General features: G+C 38.7%; 1 protein-coding gene and 1 pseudogene across 1 annotated transcript in view; both read right to left on the reverse strand.

The window, feature by feature from the left end:
- SLC30A6 (solute carrier family 30 (zinc transporter), member 6) overlaps positions 1-19,977 on the reverse strand; it is an 87,866-nt gene that overhangs the window by 53,459 nt on the left and 14,430 nt on the right. The window contains exons 3-5 of the mRNA XM_006835276.1: positions 16,626-16,710; positions 14,178-14,220; positions 4,357-4,422 (exon numbers count right to left, since the gene is read on the reverse strand). Coding sequence (XP_006835339.1) covers positions 4,357-4,422; positions 14,178-14,220; positions 16,626-16,710 — 194 coding nt within the window. The remainder of the gene's footprint in view (positions 1-4,356; positions 4,423-14,177; positions 14,221-16,625; positions 16,711-19,977) is intronic.
- On the reverse strand, positions 10,169-10,654 carry LOC102832946 (annotated as a pseudogene).

Here is a 19,977-nt window from a genome sequence, read left to right on the forward strand (position 1 = left end):
CTATACAAAGTCACTACGAGTTGAAACAGACTCAACGGCATTTAACAACAACAACATGACTTCATAAAGGATTTTAAAAAATTAATAGCAAGAGTTTACAAATATTCTCAATATTTTTTATGGATTTTACCTGTCTACATTATTTTGAGACTTGACTGTATCACTATTTTAAAAATCCTTACAATTTTTGTGTTACATTTGATGTGGTAAATTATATAATGGTTTCTCTGATCTCAAAGTCCTCCTGTCTTTTTAACCCTAACATGTTCCACCAATCAACTTGTTATCCTTTGAGGTTAGAATCAGGTTCAGTATGTCTATTTACCTCATGCTTGTGGCATTTCTACTTTTTCAGAGATTAAGCTATAATTTAAAATAAGTCAGGAATTTATGAGATATTCTGGTTTTTAAAGAACAATCAGTATGTCTGAATGGATACAGTCCCTCCAACCCAAAACATCTGTTACTAAGAAAGTACCCTCCATAACAGCTATCTGACTACTTAGGCTGCATGTAATTTTTTTCCCCCTTCATATTCTTACTTTAAATATTTCCCTCCTTCCTTTCTTCCTTCCACTCATTCAACAAATACACAGCATCAGAATGACAAGTACAGTCAGATTGTCAAGAATATAAGAGAGAACAAGATATGGTACCTGCTAGCAAGAAATTTACATTTTAAAGGGGACAAAGAATAGCAAATAAATAACTTACTTCATAAATTCTGTTCTAAGAATTATGGTAGTCTGATATAACAAGAGGATAAACAGATAACTATTTCAGATTGGGCCACCCCATCACTTAATGATATCACAATTTAGTGATATAAAAATCTGAAACAAGAAGGAGTCTTTCTGGAAAACAGCAGGTGAAGAGAATTTCAGTCAGGGAGAATATCTTGTACAAAGGTGCTAAAGCAGAAATGAGCTAGTTCTGCTCAAATGACAGGAAGACAGTATGGTCTGAAGCATCAAGGGTTTATGAGTAACAGTTTAAAGAGACATGGCCAGGGTCCAGTTCATATAAGGGTTTTGTAAATTATGGAAAAGTCAAGATTTTATTCTAAGTATGGTGGGAAACAACCAGATGGTTTTATGGAAAATAATGACAGTATTATTTAGGGTTGAATTTTTTGTTTTCTATTTTATTAAACAAAAAAACATTCTGGCTACTATGTGGAGAATGGACTATAGTGTTGCAAGAGCATGGGCACCATTTAGGATACTAGACATTGTTAAAGGTAAGAAATGAAGGTACCTTAATCTATAATGGTTGTTGCTGTTGTTAAGTGCCGTTGAGTCAGTTGCAACTCTGTATAGGGTTTCCAAGGAGTGACTGGTGAGCTTGAACCACCAATCTTGTAATTCAAATGGCTTTGCAGTCTGGCACATTAACCCACAGTGCCACACCAGGACTCCTACGATGGTAGCTGTTGTTAAATGCCATCGAGTTGATTCTGACCCATAGCGACCATGTATAGGGTTTCCAAGGAGCAGCTGGTGAGCTTGAACCACCGACCTTGCAGTTCAGATGACTTTGCAATCTAACGCATTAGCCCACAGTGCCACACAAATTGGGAGGAGAGAAAATTCTGAATGTGTTTGGAGGTTCCCTTGACATACTTGATGTATAGATGTAGGTAGTGAGAAATACAGTAATCAATGATAACACATAGCATTTTTTAATTGAGCAACTAAGTGGTGGTACTACTTACTGAGATGGGAAAAACTGCAGAAGAGGTTTTAGGAGAAGAAAACTAGAGTTCTGTCTTAGGTTAAGGACACAATTAGATATTCAGATGAAGCTGTCAAGAAGCCAAACAAAACTATGGACAGATCTTAGGGCTGTGAATTGGAATTGTGAAGTCACTAAATATAGATGGTAATTCAGGCTATGAGATTGATGCAATTATATTTGAATGTTTAACTTTATTTAGCTGCGCCCTCGTTTCCTATTTACTCTAAGTAAAACTGAAGCTGTCATGTCCTTACATGACCTTGTCTCCCTGGCCACAGAAACTGGTTTAAAGTCTTGTTAACAACTGTTCCGAGCTGGACCAATCAACAATTCTTTCCAACAATTTTGGAGACTATAGGTGGGGAAGGTCCCTTTGCTTTCTAAAGTGAAGGTAAGAATATGTGAGTTAAGGTCTTGCTCGGAGTTACCGTTCCAGCTAGGGAAGTAAAAATGGTCTGAGAGATTAAACCAGACATGCAGAGAAAAGCAGATCTTAGAGGGAAGAAAAAGACCATGTCCTGAGTGTTCCAGTCACTCCACTCTCTCCAGTTTTGTTACACAAATTATACCTGTTCCCAAAGTAGTCTGAATTGGACTTCAGTCACTTACAACCAAAACTCTTAACTTAGAGTCCCAGAGTTCCACAGATGGATTTCTATACCTTTACCACTGTTTACCACAGTAGTAGTCCAACCCTATTACCCTGAGCAGAATTAAGTGCGCTGGAATTCCCATTGTTCACAACGTTATTTATCGTTTGTTATGTTCCACACAGATGAATGCCTTTGCATAGTCAATAAAGCACAAGTAAACATTTTTCTGGCATTCTCTGCTTTCAGCCAAGATCCGATGCCAGCAATGATATCTCTCGTTCCACGTCCTCTTCTGAATTCAGCATCTCCGTCAGTGTACTGCTGCAACCATTTAAAACTTATCTTCAGCAAAGTTTTAGTTGAATGTGATTTTAATGATATAGTTTGATGGTTTTCACATTCTGCTGGGTTACCTTTTTTTGTAATAGCCACAGATAGGATGTCTTCTGGTTGGTTGGCCAGGGAGCTCTCTTTCAAATTTCTTGGCACAGATGACTGAAGGCCTCTACTGCTGCATCAGTTTGTTCAAACATTTCAACTAGTATTCCATCAATTCTTGGAGCCTTGTTTTTTTGTCAATGCCTTCAGTGAAGTTTGGACTTCTTCCTTCAGTATCATCGGTTCCTGATCATATGCTGCCTCTTGAAATTTGCTGAACATCAACCAGTTCTTTTTGATACTGTGATTCTGTATATATCTTCTACTTTTTTTTTCTTCCATCTACTTTTGATGCTTCTTGTATCATTAAATATTTTACCTAGGGAACCCTTTAATATCTCAAGTCGAGGCTTAAATTTTTGTCTTCAGTTCTTTTAGCTTAGAGAAATGCTGAGCATGTTCTTCTTCCCTTCTGTTTTTCTCACTCCTGGTTTTGCACATTTCATTATTAAATGTTCTTAGACCCCAAACATAAGTCATGCTAAACACACAAATCCTAATATAACACTAACATATAGTTTCATAGACACAGTTCAAAGCTACGGCAACAAGACAGTAAGTGCAGTTCTTGGGGAAGGAGCCTGGCAATGCTGCCGTCCCCTGCTCAGAGGTGCTATTTAACAGCTCGCTGCAAAACAAACACTGAATGCTAATTTTCAATTTCCACCTCTTCATCAGAACGAAAATCCTCTTCACAATTTCTTTCAGTTAGTGAAAACAAGTACTAAGGTAGGTCTTTTGTAAAAGTGAAGTGACAGAAAGCAAACTTTTGGAAAGTTGAGGATACCTATATAAAAATTATCTTCTAGCTTTCAACATTGATTTCTAGAAAACACAAAATGGAAAGTCTCAACTTCTTTCTCAGTCAACTGCTATCACAAATCCAAAGTCTTGAAATAAAAATCCATCTCTACCATTCTGTAATATTAAAATATACATTTACTTTAATATCTATAATGACAATTTACATTAGAATCCTTTGTGGTTTGTCTAAAGTAAAAGATTCCCAAAATATCTGAGAACGGAATGTGAACAATTTTATTATAACATGCTTTATATTTTAAATATTCATATTTCTTTTCTGGAATCCTCTTGGATGCAGTTTTACTATCCACTTTCATAATTTGATTGCTGTCCTATTAAGTGGTGGTGGTGTGCCATCGAGTCAGTTCCAACTCACAGCGACCCTGTACAGGGTTTCCGAGGTTGTAAATCTTTATGGGAGCAGAAAGCCTCATTTTCTCCCATGCAGTAGCAGGAATATTGGAACTCCTGACCTTGTGGTCAGCAGCCCAACTCATAATGCACTACTAGGGCTCCTTGTTCTATTAAGCAGGCAGCATTTATTTTCTAGAAGTACGCTACTGTAACTCTTATTTTTAGGAATCCTGGTGTAGAACTGTGGGTTAACACGTTAGATTGCAAAATCGGTTTGAACCACAAAGTCGGTGGTTCAAGCTCACCAGTGGCTCCTTGGAAACCCTATTTAGGGTCACTATGGGTCGGAACCTGACTTGATGGCACTTAACAACAACAACGTAACTATTATTTTAATGGTAATAGTTAGCATAAGATAATTTGAACTTACCCAAATGAGTAGACAGGGCTAGGTTTCCTCATCATTACCCAATAACTTATTAGACATGTCATTAAACTAAGAAAAAAGAAAATAAATTTAGCATTAAAACTAGAGCTAAAAGAGAACATGCAAGGAAAAATCACATTGTCAGAACTGCTGAGACTTACTGGTTGCTGAATTGCTGAAAATTACTAGTGTTTGACAGACTAAATAGATAATAAATGCTTCTAATAAATCATAATCAAGTTACAAGAATCTAGCACATGGCTTTCCTGGAAAGATGACAGTTCAATCTATAAAGATGCTGAAAAAAGTCAGGACACATCATTGAGTCAGTTAGATGGAATGGAAACTAAACCCAGACTTCCTTTACTCAAACAGTAAGTTGTCTTCATTAAATGATTTTCTTAACTAAGAATGCTAAAAAAAATGACAATAATAACAGCAATATATTAAATTCATATTAAATTTCAACTTTTATACACCTTACTTAATCTATGTCAAAAGTTAACTAAATATTAATATACCTTGATTCTGGGTAAATTAATGTTCATTTTCTAATTACAATAGAAATTTACTCTACAACAATTTAGAGTGATTTACAGTGTGGTGCTGTGGGTTAATGTGCCAGAATGCAAAGCTGTTTGAACTGCAAGGTTGGCGGTTCAAGCTCACCAGCCGCTCCTTAGAAACTCTCTACAGGGTCGCTATGGGTCGGGATTGACTTGACGGCACTTAACAACAACAACAGTTACCTGATGGAGCTCTGGTAGTACAGTGGTTACGAGTCTGGCTGCTAACCTCCAGGTTAGCAGTTCGAAGCTACCAGCTGTTCCACAGGAGAAAGATGAGGCTTTCTACTCCCGTCAAGATTTACAGCCTTGGAAACCCTGTACAGGGTCAATATGAGTCTGAACCGATTCCATGGCACACCACCAGCACAGTAACCTGAACTGTGAAGTTCGGGTAACAATGATCTGTTTTAGAACTAATCAAATGGGTTTAGCTACATGATTAATGATAAGGCATCCTTATACTCCTATGGCATGAATCTTAAAAACATCAAGATCTAAGCATTTTGAAACTCTCAAATGTTACCACGAAAGTGCCCATGAAACAGGGAGCCTTTAGGCTATCTTCACTAGCTCACAGTTCTCTCTTCAAAGTTATGAATTTCCCATGTACACTGTTACATTAGGCGCTGTTAGGTTCTTACAACATGACCCGCCCCCTAGCAACAACTAACTCGTCCAGAGGTAGGCACCTGACCTACATTGGGTCAAGGTCCTTCCCCAGAACAATCTGGAATTGGAACCTAGGCAAAACCAAAACTACCTTTTTGCCATCAAGTTGACTCTGACTCATGGTGACTCCATGTGCTACAGCACTGACCTGCTCCATAGGGTATTCTTGGCTGAGTTCTGATTGTGCAATGGTTAAACACTCGGTTGCATATTCAGTAGTTAAAACATACCAGCTGCTCTGTGAAAGACAAGACCTGGAGATCTGGGAGTTCTACTCTACCAGACAGGGTCTGTATGGGTCAGAATCAATGTGACATAATAACAACAATCTTTATGTAAGCAGATTGCCAGGCCTTTCTTCTGTGGTGCCACTGGGTAGGTTTGAACTGCCAACCTTTAGGTTAGCTTGCTGTTGTTAAGTGCTGTCAAGTCAGTTCCAACTCGTATCAACCCTGTAAAGAGTTTTCGAGAAGCATCTGGTGGGTTCAAACCACCTACCTTGCAGTTAGCATCCCAGTGCTTATCCTATAACATCATACCAGGACTCCTTTAGGTTAGCTGTCGTTGTTGTTAAGTGCCATTGAGTTGGTTCCGACTCACAGCAACCCTGTATAGGGTTTTCAAGGAGTGGCTGGCGACCTTGCAGGCCAATGCTCTATTCCACAGCACCACAAACATCATTGTCTCTGCCTCCATCTCTGGTGTGACTGCTTCTCTGGGTAGGGTTCCGCTCTCCGCTCTTCTCCCTTGATGGTCCCAGGGACCTCCGCTCCTAGGCTGAAAACTTAATCACTCCCCTCCTTGCTACAAAACGTCTACCTTTACATTTCCAACCCTCACAATCAGTCCTGATAACAATTATTCACTATTGTATCACAAGACACCTATTCTGTTCTCAGAATTCTTTCCTTGTCTTTGGCTTTCAAAAGTTTGATTATGTCTTAGTCTTTTGGAGTCTATTTTGTTTGGAGTTCATTCAACTTCTCCAAGGTATTATTTTCTTGTCTTTCAAGATGTTAGGAAAGCTTTCTTTCTATAAGTCCTTGATAGTATTATCTATGGTTGTTTGCAGTTTTTTGTCTTGTCCTGTTCTAGAATTCTGATCACAAGTTAAGTTACTTCACTTGATAATGTCCCACATAAATCTTAGGCTTTCTTCGGAGTTTCTTGTTCTTTTTCCTGATTGTTCCTCTAGAAAATGAATATTGAGAGAATTGTTTTCAAGCTCACTAATCTGGCATTCCAGTGATTCAAGTGGATGTTTTTGCCCTTTCAGTGTATTATTAATCTTCTAGCTTTCTAACTGCAGCTTTTATAGGGCTTCCAATTTTTCAATTATTTCGTCGATTTGCTCTTGAAGTGTTTTCTTGAATTCTTCTAACATTTTCTCTGTGTTTTCCTTGAGTTCATCTGTAGTTTTCAATTTGTTAAAGGTACCTAAATATCATTCTTCGAAATTTCCTATCAAGTAGTTCCAATACCATTTCTGATACTGCATTTTCTGACTCTCGACTTGGTCTCTTATTTGAGGCATTCTCGTTTCTTCATGTAAGGTGAAATTGTCTGTTGTCTCTGAGATACTGTGGTATCGTATTTATATTTAATTGATATGCTCAGGCACTCACTACCTATCTATTGGTAGAAGTGAGAGAGACTGGAAGTGTGAATAAAGTTATCTGTTCAGGGCAGGTTCCTGTGCCTCCAGATACAGGGGTGGTACATCCAGCACCCAGGCCCAGGCAAAGTAAAGACTGTGCAGGAGGGGGTGCCACTGGCTGCTGGGCTGGTAAGGATGGGGACTGGCCATGCCCCCAGCTACCAGGAGGGCATGGGGAACAAGCGAGAACAATACCCCACTTGCCACCAACCTCTGGCCATGTCCTTTGCCTCCAGGTCAATGTACTGATAAAAGCTCAAGGTGGCTACACCATTCCTGGCCAGCCAACAGTCTGCCCATTTTTCTTCTCTCTCTCCTTTTCAGCTTCCTCTTCTAATTGGTCTCAATCTACCTCTCTGTCCTTTCCCCCGAAGCTCAGGGTTCCAGGATCACCATGTGTATCAGTTTCACTTGAGTTTCCCATGTCCCTGTTGCAGAGGGTCTGCTCAATGTCTCTGCCATCTTGTAGCAGAAGTCTACATTCTGTTTATGGGTAGCTGGGTAGTAAAAATATGCACAACAAAGCCTATAGCAATTCAATCATTTCTAAATGTATAATTTAGTGACAATGATTAATCTATTCATATTGTGTAATCATCTCCTTATCCTTTTCCAAACTTTTCCAACATTAACATAAACTAAAAGCCCCCTGAATTTGCTGTTTTCCTGAACAGGAGAAATGTACATTTAAAAGTTGGCAAGAGTACACCATATTTCTATCCCTGAACTTGGTAGCAGAGAAAGCTGATCTATGGTAAGAAATCAGACTGAGAGATCTAATTCGCTTATATATTTAATTACTTCCCAAGCATCGAGAGGTAGTGATGGGAGACAAAAGAGAAGACAAGTTGAATTCCAACAGCTGTAGTCTTGGAGCCCAGACAAACCTTGCCTTTGGATTCCATGAAACATCACTAACTCTGTAGAAGTAATAATTTTCCATCCTTGCTCTCTGCCACATAGCTCCAGAGGGTGTCCAATGACTGTAACCAAAAGCTAACTCCCTGAGTATATTTCAAACACATCACAACAAAGTTCTCTTAGTTGTTCCCTCAGTTTCAACTCAAGGAAGCAGCAAGAATTTTGAAGTTACATTGAATTAATGCTAAAAAGCTGGATGATTTTGAATTTTCTGAAAATTGGACTAGATAAAACCGGCTAATAAGTGAGTGACTATAATAAAAAATCTACTATTAAAACTTCAGAGCTCAACTAGAAGAAGAAAGAAGAGGGAAAAAAAAGTAATCTGATACAATGTGATGAACTTGACCTATACCTATGGATGCAGTAGCTCAAAAGAGGGAACAAACCTTTACAGCAAGGTTCATTCCTATCCCCTCCACACATGAAGAGGACAGGGATAGGAAACTTGGACATTGGCTACCCAGAATGGGGGTGCTACAGAGGCAAGAAGTGACTGGCTTACAAGCTTTCCAGCGGGAACCTAGATCCAGAGGATGTGAAGGAAGGTAGAATCTCTACTAAGTAGTATCCAATCTGTCTGGGTGGGGCTGATGAAAGGAAATGCAGATAGGTCTCTTGTGATACAATAGTGAATCATTGTTATCAGAACTGATTGTGAGGGTTGGAAATGTAAAGGTAGACGTTTTGTAGCAAGGAGGGGAGTGATTAACTTTTCCGTCTAGGAGCAGAGGTTCCTGGGACCATCAAGGGAGAAGAGTGGAGAGCAGGACCCTACCCAGAGAAGCAGTGATACCTGAGATGAAGGCAGAGACGATGACCTGGAGAGATGGAGTGGCTGGGAACTCTAGACCCAGAGTGGGAGAGGGGCTGTGTGCTGACGACCAGGGGGCAGGCTTGCAGGGTATACCCTTTGGTTGGTTGATGATGCGTGGAGGGGATTGTAACCATGGCAGTGAAACAATATATGATAGGATGAATGTAAAACTAATATTCTCCCATGTAAACTATCACATAATTCATAATAAAACATTTAAACAAAAACCTTACATTATAAATTGTAAATTTTTTCTATGAGATCATGTATATAATTTAAAGCATACTACTGGACTCCTGGTGTAGTGCTGTAGGATCAGCACTGGATTCTGAACCATAAAGTCAACAGTTCAAACTCATTGGCTGCTCCCTGAAAACCCTACACAGGGTCACTATGAGTTGGAACCAACTCAACAGCACTTAACAACAGCAACTGGCAAATGTAGATGCGATTCATCTGTAATAAAAAGTCTGAAAATTTCATTTACTATGTCTTATTAATCTTTGAAAACTCTACTCTTAAAAAATGAATGAAAATCTCTAAAATCTTTACTCTAGAGCTCATTGATTTTATGCATGTAACTATTATGCTTTAGAACAAAATGTTATTAAACTGACTGGTGATGGATGTACAACTGTGACTATATTAAAAGCCAACAAATTACACATCTAATGACTAAAGTGTATGGTAGTGACTTTATCTCAATAAAGTCGTTTTCAAGAAACAACAACAAAAAAGAATAGTCCCTATTCCTCAAGACCATTAATAACACAGGCATTCTCAAACTTTTTCATCTTTGCCTATCTTAGAGGGAAAGCATAGCATCATAGAGTAATTTTATTTTACATTTCTACTGCTAGTGACACTGAACAATTTTTCATAAATATACATTTATAATTCCTGTAGTCACTTTTTTTTTTAACGAGGCAAAGAACTTTATTAACATTTGTCTCAAATTTATTCCCAGGCTTCTTCAGCATAATTATCTGCAAAGAATGAATTATGTAAAAGCAAAAGCTGAAAAGAGCTTCAATGTCCAAAGAGCTTGGGCTTAAAAATATTAAGAGATCTAGATTTTATCAGATCCATAATCAAAACCAATTGAAAAAGCAGTCATAATATAAAATAGCAGCTCCAAGTAACTTCTTCAAGTTTTATCTTCTTCAGAAGTTAACTCTATAATCAGTTAGCCTCATTCTTGGATGCCTCATCAATATTTTCCACAAAATCTGGAGCTTCATCATCATCATCCTCTCCAGTAGCAAGTGGCACTTTTCCATCCAAAGATTGTTTGGGCAGAGCTTCAGCCAGTCTTCTTAAACTCGTCAGACTGTCTGCACCAAGCTGGTTTAAGATGCTGGGGAGCATTTCTGTCAGCTGCTTTGTCTCAGCATGGCTGGTAATAGTGAGTGTTGGCTGCCAGAGATGCCGGAACTTTAGGATTGTTAAAGTGGTTCACTGTTCTTGGTTTGTGAACATATTCACCTCTTCAATACCGGAGATATTATTTACCCCGTTTCTTTAAGGAGAACTTAAGTTTTTTTTATCATCTGCTGTGGCTGTTCTATGAACCACCTTCTTCTTTATGCGAGCAGTTCCTTTTCCACCAATGCGCACTTGTGCCTGCAGTTTGGCGAGTTTTTCCAGATTCATGATCATTTCTTTCATCTTGTCGGAGCGGAAATGGGGCCGTGCGGGGGACTAAGGCTGGTGCTCAGGGGGTCTTTGGCAGACCAGTTGAGATTAGGCACCTGTAATCACTATTTCCATATGAACTGTCATGTTTATTCTTTTTATTAAGTTGTTGTTGTTGTTAAGTGAGGTGGAGTCAGTTCCGACTCATAGGGACGCTATATAGGGTTTCTGAGGGGCAGCTGGTGAATTTGAACTGCTTACCTAGCAAGTCAAACATCCTTGTGGTCTACTGCTTATCCTACAGAGCCACATCAGGATTCCATTAAGTTGTACGGCTCTTTAAATATTAGCAAAATTAAACCTTTGAGATATGAATTACATGTATCTTCTTCCCAGGTAATTATCAATGTTTTGTCTTTGCTTACAATATTTTGGTATCCATATTTTAAAAATCTAATCGAATTGAATTCATCAATATATTCTTTTATTGCTTCTGAATTTTATGTATTTTAAAATATCACATTTAATACATACTAAGTTCTCATAAATGTTTAGCTTTTGTGCTCCCTCTGATCTATTAATGAGTCATCTAGTCCCCATCAAACCCATTCTTGCTTATTGTTTCATATAAACATTAGAATCAACATGTCCAGTTGGATTAATTTAGGGAGAATTAACATCTTTTAGGAGTCTTGGAGTGGCGCTGTGGGTTAATGCGCCAGACTGCAAAGCCGTTTGAACTGCAAGGGTGGCGGTTCAAGCTCACCAGCGTCTCCTTGGAAAGCCTATACAGGGTCGCTATGGGTCAGAACCAACTCGACAGCACTTAATAACAACAACAACATCTTTTATGATGGAGTTCTGGTAGCATAGTGGTTACAAGTCGGACTGTGAACCTTAAGATCAGCAGTTCAAAACTACCAGTTCCGCGGGAGAAAGATTACGCTTTCTGCTCCTGTAAAGATTTACAGCCTCGGAAGCCCTGTACAGAGTCTTCAGAAGTGACTCCACGGCACATAACCAACAGCTTTGATGATTTTAACGTTAAGTATTGGACTTCTAATTGAAAAAGAAGCTGAAGGTGCAAGATTAGGTCTGCAGGTAAATGCAATAAGGTTTCCCAAGGAAATTTTTATATGACAGTCCTTGTTACCCACAAAGAATGAGCAGGTGCACTGTCATGATGGAAAAAAAATCCTGGGTGCTACTTTCCTGGCCTTTTCCTCACCGATGCAATTTAAAATATTCTTAAACCCACGAGCTGCTCTATGGGAGAAAGATGATGCTGTCTGCGCCCATAAAGACTTACAGTCTCAGAAACCCTAGGGGCAGCTCTACTCTGGCCTATAGTGTAGACATGAGCCAGAATCAACTCAACAGAATGAGTGTGGATCTTTGGTGATTCAAGTCCTTGGTATGCCTTTCTATTTTTTCAGGTTTTTTTTTTTTTGGTGTGTCCAGAAACATCTTGAAATTTTCTTCACACAGAGTGTTATGTGTCTTGTTAAGTTTATGCCAGGGTAGTTATCTTTTCTGCTGCTATTCATATGGGATATTCCCTTCCATTACACCTTCTAATTGCTGTTGTTTATGTAAGTATATCATGTCAATATTATTATTTGTTTAGCAAATTACCATTCTATAAACAAAGAAAGTAGTCCTGGTGTGGCACTGTAAGATTAGAATCAGCACTGGGCTGCTAACTACAAGGTTGGTGGTTCAAATCCACCAGTTGCTCCTTGGAAACTCTATACAGAGTCATTGTCAGTCAGAACTGACATGACAGCACGTAAACAAAACTTCTTTACAAATTCCTTTTCAACCTTAAAACATTGAGTTTTTGTCAAAACTAAAACATACACTATTTTAACAGTTTCAACATGTACAACCCAGCAACACTGACTATGTGATACAATCAAGTCATACAATCATTTTCCTTTTCCCAATTACTCCACCATCTTGAACATACACTTACTGTCCCTTAAACCTCTCATCTAACCTTTCAAATTGCTGTTATCAAAATTATTGTACATAATTATTTTTAAAAACAACATAATCCTAAAGACAGGCATACTTTAATAATTAAGAGGGTTGCTCCTAGGGTTCCAGTTCATACATGCACAGATTTATTCCAAACAAAACATGTATAAACATGTCTCTGCAATCAGTGGATGACTGCAGACAAGTTCCCTAAGTAATACATTTGACCCACTAGATTGCCTTCCTAAAAACATCCAATTAAAGCACTGGGTTCTAAGAGGATCTGCCGTGCCAATTCAATTCAAGGCAGAGAAGTCAGTCAGAAGGTCATGGCTACTGTCTTTTGGGATCCCAAACACATAATCTTGATAGATTTTCTCAAAGGACACAAGGCAATCACAGGGGATTATTAAGAAGTTTTAAGAAAGTTGAAAACTGCTCGATGAGAAAAAGACCAGGAAAGTTGAACTGAGGAATTTTATTTTTAATGTTTTATTGTGAATTATGTGATAGTTTACACAGGAGAACATTAGTTTCACATTCATCCTATAGTATATCATTTCATTGTCATGGTTATAATCCCCTCCATGCATCATCAACCAACCAAAGGTTGCCTGCCCCCTGGTCGTCAGCACACAGCCCTTCTCCCACTCTGTGTCTAAAGTCCCCAGCTGCTCCATCTCTCCACATCATCGTCTCTGTCTCCATCTCTGGTGTCACTGCTACTCTGGGTAGGGTCCCGCTCTCCACTCTTCTCCCTTGATGGTCCCAGAGACCTCTGCTCCGAGACTGCAAAGTCAATCACTCCCCTCCTTGCTACAAAACGTCTACCTTTACATTTCCAACCCTCACAAGCAGTCCTGATAACAATTATTCACTACTGTATCACAAGAGACCTATCCGCATTTAATTTCATCAGCCCCACCTAAGACAGCTTGAATACTACTCAAGTGAGATCCTACCTTCCTCCACGCCCTATGGCTCTAGGTTCTCGACCTGAGGAATTTTTTTCTATCACAACAATGCACCTGCTCATTCTCTGAGAGTAGCAAAGGCTGTTCTATAAGAATTTAATTGGGAAACCTTACCATCAGATCTTGCCCTTTCAGACTTCTTTTTGTTCATAAAACTCAAAGAACATTTAAAATGAACACAATTTTGATTCCCTTCAGAATGCCACAACTGCCATTTTGATATGGTATAAGTGAAAGAAGACAGAATTCCTCTGGAAAGGGTTGTTGGTGTTGCCTGGTGTCATCGAGTAGCTTGCAACTCACAGTGACTCTATGTACAAATGAACGAAACTGCCTGATCCTGTACCATCCTCGTGATTGTCAGAGATGGAAACATGACCATCCAAAGTGTAAGATTTAGATGGTATACATGTCAAGAAACCACAGCTTCACATTCGATTAATTTTGTTTAATAAAGATATCTACGACTTTGAAGCAACAGTTTTGTACTTACCCTCATATTGGTTGGTTCAAGGAAGACTTCAGGGGATAGTTTACGTTTGAGCCTTAATGTTTAAAGATTATCTCAAGGCAATAAAAATACTGAGAATTTTAACACTTACCTAAAAAGATCAAAAATGGTCAGGTAGGTATAGGCAGTTAAAGCTGCAAAAACAAGAAAAAGATAAATTAAAATGTTGCTGAATCTACTGTTAAGACTATATCAGTATTGGCAACGTAGGCATTGGCTACCTAAAATGAGGGGGCAATAAAGACATGAAGTGACTGACTTACAAGGTTTCAAGAGGGAGTTAGTTTAAGAGTGTGTGGGGGAAGAAAGAGTCCCCACTGAATAGTATTCATCTTGTCTAGATGGGTCTGGTAAAAGGAGATGGGGATAAAATTCGTATGATTCAATAGTGAGTAATTGTTATCGTGACTAATTCCAACTGTCACAACTGAAAGGTAAAAGTTTTATAATAAAATTGGGGGAGTAGTTAATCTTACAGGCCAGAAACAAAGGACCCTACGACCATCAAGGGAGAAGAGCACAAGCAGAATGCAGGACCTTATCCAGAAAAGCAGTGACACCAGAAATGGAAGCAGAGATGCGGACATGGAGATGGGGAGCGGCTGAGGAATCTAGATTCATGGGAAGAGAGGGACTAAGAGCTGGTGGCCAGGAGGCAGACTTAGAGAATGTGCTCTTTGGTGGTGTATTATATATGCCTGAGTGTTTGAAAAAAAAAGCTAAAGTAAATAAGAGAAAAATAATGTTAATTAATGGTACATGGAGGGGATTATAATCATTGTAATGAAACAAGGTGTATGATTTGTTGAATGTAAAACTGATGATCTGCCCTGTAAACTTTCACTCAATTCACAATAAAAACTTAACCAAAAAAAAAAAAAAGAATATATCAATATTGCTCATACCAAAGCTCTCTATTACTGAAAAAAGTCATGTCAGTGACCAACCTCATATATTAGCAATTATCTAGTTAATTTGATTTATATATGTGGCCAAAGTTGCTTAGTATAAAAGCTCACTTTACAGCCTAATATAGCCATCAGGAAAAATGCAAAAGCATTGTGACCATTATTCTACCTGCCTCTGTCATCTCAGTACTATTTAAAATGCATTGTTTGAATAATAGTAAGAAAATAAAAGTACAGAAATATTACAGGTTAAGGCACAAGAAAAATTACCAAATTTTCTTTTTTTAAAAAAAGCCAATAAATCTCAAACTCTTATATACTGTATAAACTAACATAATAATTTATCACATTAAAAATAAACCAGTTTTTGAAGACACAGTATGCAAGGGTTAAAGGGGATAGTGGTAAGTACTGTTCTATAAACAACCCTGGAACAAACAGTGTTCTGTGGACAGATACACAGACAGATACAAAGGCTGAAGAGGTATGGGAGAGAGAATGAAAGTCTACCCACAAATATATGAGTTTGAAAGAAGATACTTGTTCCTGCTATAAACACAACTATGAATGTGGTGGAGAATACAAGGTGCAAAATGATGCAAACTTCTTAGATATTATCAAACAATTTAATGCAATGAGTAGGTAGGCCTGGGGGCTCAGGACCATAGTCTCAAAGGACACCATGATCAATTGGCAAAACAGAGTCTGCAAAGACAATGTTTTATATTCTACTTTGGTGCGTAGCAACTGAGATCTTAAAAGTTCATGAGCAGCCACCTAAGGTGCAACTATTGGTCTCTCCATGTGGAAAAGAAAGAAGGGTGATGAAAACTAAAGATGCTTGGAACCAACTAGTCCAATGGGCCAATGGAGCAGGTGAATCTCAGTCACCATGACTCTGAGACCAGATGAACTAGATGGTGCCTGGCTACCTCTACCAATTGGTCCAGAAAGACTGGGAGAAAATGTAGAACAAAACTCAAAATGATTAAAATAAAATAAAACACAATATCAGGCTTACGGGTCAGAAAGAGACTGGAAGAACCTGAGACTATGGCCCTCAACCACTCTTTAGGTCTGGAATGGAACCCACTCTCATAGCCCAATTTTCAGCCAAGCAGTAATAGGTATTTAGGGGGACAACAACAGTAGTAAGGCATGTTCACCATGAAATGGTCAATCATTCAAGATCAAAAGGGCAACATTTATCTAAGGACAAAGCTGAGAAAGGATGGAAAGGAGGGTGGAATGGACACAGTAACCCCAGGAAGGAAGCTGGGTAACTGTTGTGGCATAGAGGGGACTGCACCCATTGAAATGAAGCAAAGTATACGTGTGATTTGTTGAAGGTAAAATTGATCATCTTGTCCGTAAGCATTCACTCGATTTACAATAAAAAGTCCTTTTAAAAAGTTCATAAAAATACACCAGTTTTATAAACAGATGGAAAAACATTACAAGTGAACCAATTGATAATTTAAGAGGTTTTGTTTCTAAATATTCTCCTTAAAATCATTTCCATGCCATTCAAAATAACATATTCTTATAAAAATGAATATACCATTATTTTAAATCAGAAAAGTAAATGAAACTAATAACTAAATACCATAAAAATAAGAATGGTGACATACCTATGCTGTTGGTAGAACTGCACCACATAAGCAGAAAGCCAGTACATATTAAGTTTATTGCACCAAAGAGCAAGATCTTCCAGGACTGTGAAAAAGAAAATCACCTTAACTTTCAGAATGTTAATAAATTTCACTGGGTCTTTCCAAGTTGCTATAATTCCAATTCTAATAATTAAGGAAATAAGCACAAGCTCCTTCAAAAAGTTTTAAGTATCACATTGCTACATATACCAAAAGTCTCATCTACCAAGCTATCATTAAGAAGGCCTAGTAGTGCAATGAGTTAAGCACTGGGCTGCTAACCACAAGATCAATGGCCTAAACCAACCAGCCAATCTTAAGTCGAAAGATGAGGAAGCTATCTGCTCACATAAAGACCATTCAGTTGGAGTTGACTTCACAGCAGTAGGAATGGGGTAAGCTATCATTAAAACATCCAAATTTAAAATAATAATTACAAAAGTGAAAATATTCAAGAGAATGTAAATTCTGACATAGAAATTCTCAAGTAGTTGACCAAAAAATATGTATATATATGCTTATCATTTTGTCTGTATAAATTGTACAGAAATAAAGATAAAGCAAATGAGGCAAAATATAAGCAATCGGTGAATCTGAGTAATTGGTATAGGGGAGTTCCTTGTACTAGTATTGCAACTTTTCTGAAAGTTTGAAATTATATTAAAATAAAAAGGCAGAACTTGATTATTTACCAAGACTTCAAAAGAGGGAAAATTATCATGTTTTAGAAGTTCACAGGAGAGGAAGGACCTGAGATAAACCTTGGAGAGCTAGGAGTTAGAGAAAAGAGGAAGACAATTCCAAGAAGAGACAAAGAAAAGAGCAAGTGAAGCGCTTTTAGTAGCCGTGCAGTCAATGCTGATCCCAGGTATGCAGAGAACTGCTGAAGCACCTCTGGTTAGGTTCAAACTGTTAACCTTTCAGCTAACAGTCAAGTGCTTAGTCATCTGCATCATCCAGGGGAAAGTAGAGAAGAAAGAAGCTAATGAAAAGGCAGTTGTTTGGAGGTATTAAAATGAAGTGGCTAGCCAAGTGCACTATGGAATGTTCTTCTCAAGCAGCATGGATTCAGTTCTGACTCATAGCAACCTACTACAGGGTTTCTGAGGAGCTACTGGCAGGTTTGAATTGCTGACCTTGTGGTTAGCAGTCCAGTGTTTATCGGCTAAAAAGCTCAAATGGAGGTGTAGACTTCAAAAGAAAGAATAACAGCTCTGAGAAAGGTAAGGAAAAGAGACAGTGACTGAAAGTATAAAGAAACTGTGAAGTGGGAAAAATGAGTGAAGTGGTATAAAGCCTAGATATCTCCATAAAAGAAGAGGTAAAACCATTTCAAAAATTAAGACATATGGAAAAATAATACTGGAAATTTAAATCCAGAGGAAAGAATCTGCAAAATGGCTGTTATGGTGAGTATGCAATTAGATCACCAAGGTGGAGAATGAGAATTACCAGCATGAATTTGTGGTAGGCACCATTCGACAGATTCTGCTATCACCCAGAAAGAGAACTAGAGAAGCAAGTGAGATAGGAATTACACAAACTTGAGAGCTTATATAACAGGGCAAGGGACTCTAGAACTAGTGAGGGCATTAATGAAATGACTAAGATCTAGTCAGGATATAGATCCAAGAACAATCAGAAAAAAAGGTGAAAGCATATAATTTGAAAATTATCCTCTCTGAAGCTTTGTTATTTAAACAAGATTATTTATCCATTCACCCAATATCTGAGTGTCTATTTTGTGCCAGACGTATACTAGGCACTAAGGATGATGTATGTGAGGTTATCAACAATAAGCTAACACACAAGGTCAGGTGGTGGTAAGTGCTAGAAAGAAAAATAAAGCAGGGTAAGAAGATAACAATGGGAGAGATGGAAGGATTGCTCTTTTACGTAGGATAGTCAGAAAAGACCGTTTTAATAAGGTGACATGCGGCCAAGCAAGCAGCTATCTGGGAGAGAAAAATGGCAACCACAAGTGGAAATGTCATGGTAAAGCAGTGCTTGCAGTCCTGGTGTGACACTATAGGATAAGCACTGGACTACTCACCACAAGGCCAGCAGTTCAAAACCATCAGTCATTCCCCCGAGGCCCTATAAAGGTTCACTATGCGTCAGAACAGATTCGATGGCACTTAACAACAACAACAAAAGCAGTGTTTCATTCAACAGGTGAGAAAGAATTTGGGCTACATCAAGTAGTGTCTTGTACACTGGGTAAGGAGTTGGAATTTATTCCAAAATGAGATGGAAAGTGACAACCTTACATTTTAAAAACATCATTCTGGCTGCTCTATGGAGATGGGTCTGCATAGGGGCACCTACCGAGGTAGAAAGATCATTGAGAATGGGGCTGCAATAAACCATGTGAGAACTGATGGTGGCTCTGAGGGCAGTCACAGGTGTTAGAAGAATCAGACTCTGGGCATTTACTGAAGACAGAACTAGCAGGATATGGTAATCAAATGAACGTGAGGAATGAGGGAAAGAGAAGAGCTGAGACTGATTTCAAAATTTCTGGCCTGAACATTTCAAGTCATTTACTGAGGGAGGAGCAGAAGACCAAAGATGAAATTTACTACGCAAAGTTTGAGACACCTATTACATATCTACGTAGAAATCAAAGTTGAGAAGACACATAGGAACCTGTGCTAATAGAGAATAGGGATTGAGACATCAATATAGAGTCATCAGCAGTTAAAGCCAAGGGACCATAACGGGAAGAGGTTGGAGCTCTAAGCCCTAGGATACTCTGAACATTAAACATCAGAAAGCTAAGAGGGAAGCAGCAAAGGAGATTTAAAAATAATGCCAAGAGAACATACAAGATGGCGGATCGGGTGGACGTATAGCAGAGAGCTCCGCCAACAACACAGAATACCTGACCAAGCAGGCTCAGGGGATGGTCCCAGAACTCTGAACCACATATAAAGGAATACTTTGAAGGTTGGAAGGCTCACAGCTGGGGGAATTTGTGGCAGAAGCAAGAAATCTATTGCTTTCTAGTCTGGGACGCTCAGCTGCTCCAGGAGCCGCCATCTTGGGTAAAACTACGTGGGGGAAGGATCGGAGCGGCCACAGACGCCTGGCAGAACACTGAGATAAAGGTGTGGACATTCTTTGCTTTTGGTAGCTGTTCATTGGTCTCTTGCTGTCTGCATACCTCCATTCTGGTGACTATAGGGGTGCCTGAGTTAGTGGGTACTCCAGCCCCACCCTCGAAGGGTTCTACTATGCATGCGCACAGATAGCCTCAAAATTTAAAGAGACAGTTTCCAATTAAAACCAAATGGCCACAGCCGGCCCTGAACTGTTTCCAACTAGAAAA

Source organism: Chrysochloris asiatica, unplaced genomic scaffold (assembly GCF_000296735.1).
Source record: "Chrysochloris asiatica unplaced genomic scaffold, ChrAsi1.0 scaffold00016, whole genome shotgun sequence".
In the NCBI taxonomy this organism is placed as follows: Eukaryota; Metazoa; Chordata; class Mammalia; order Afrosoricida; family Chrysochloridae; genus Chrysochloris; species Chrysochloris asiatica.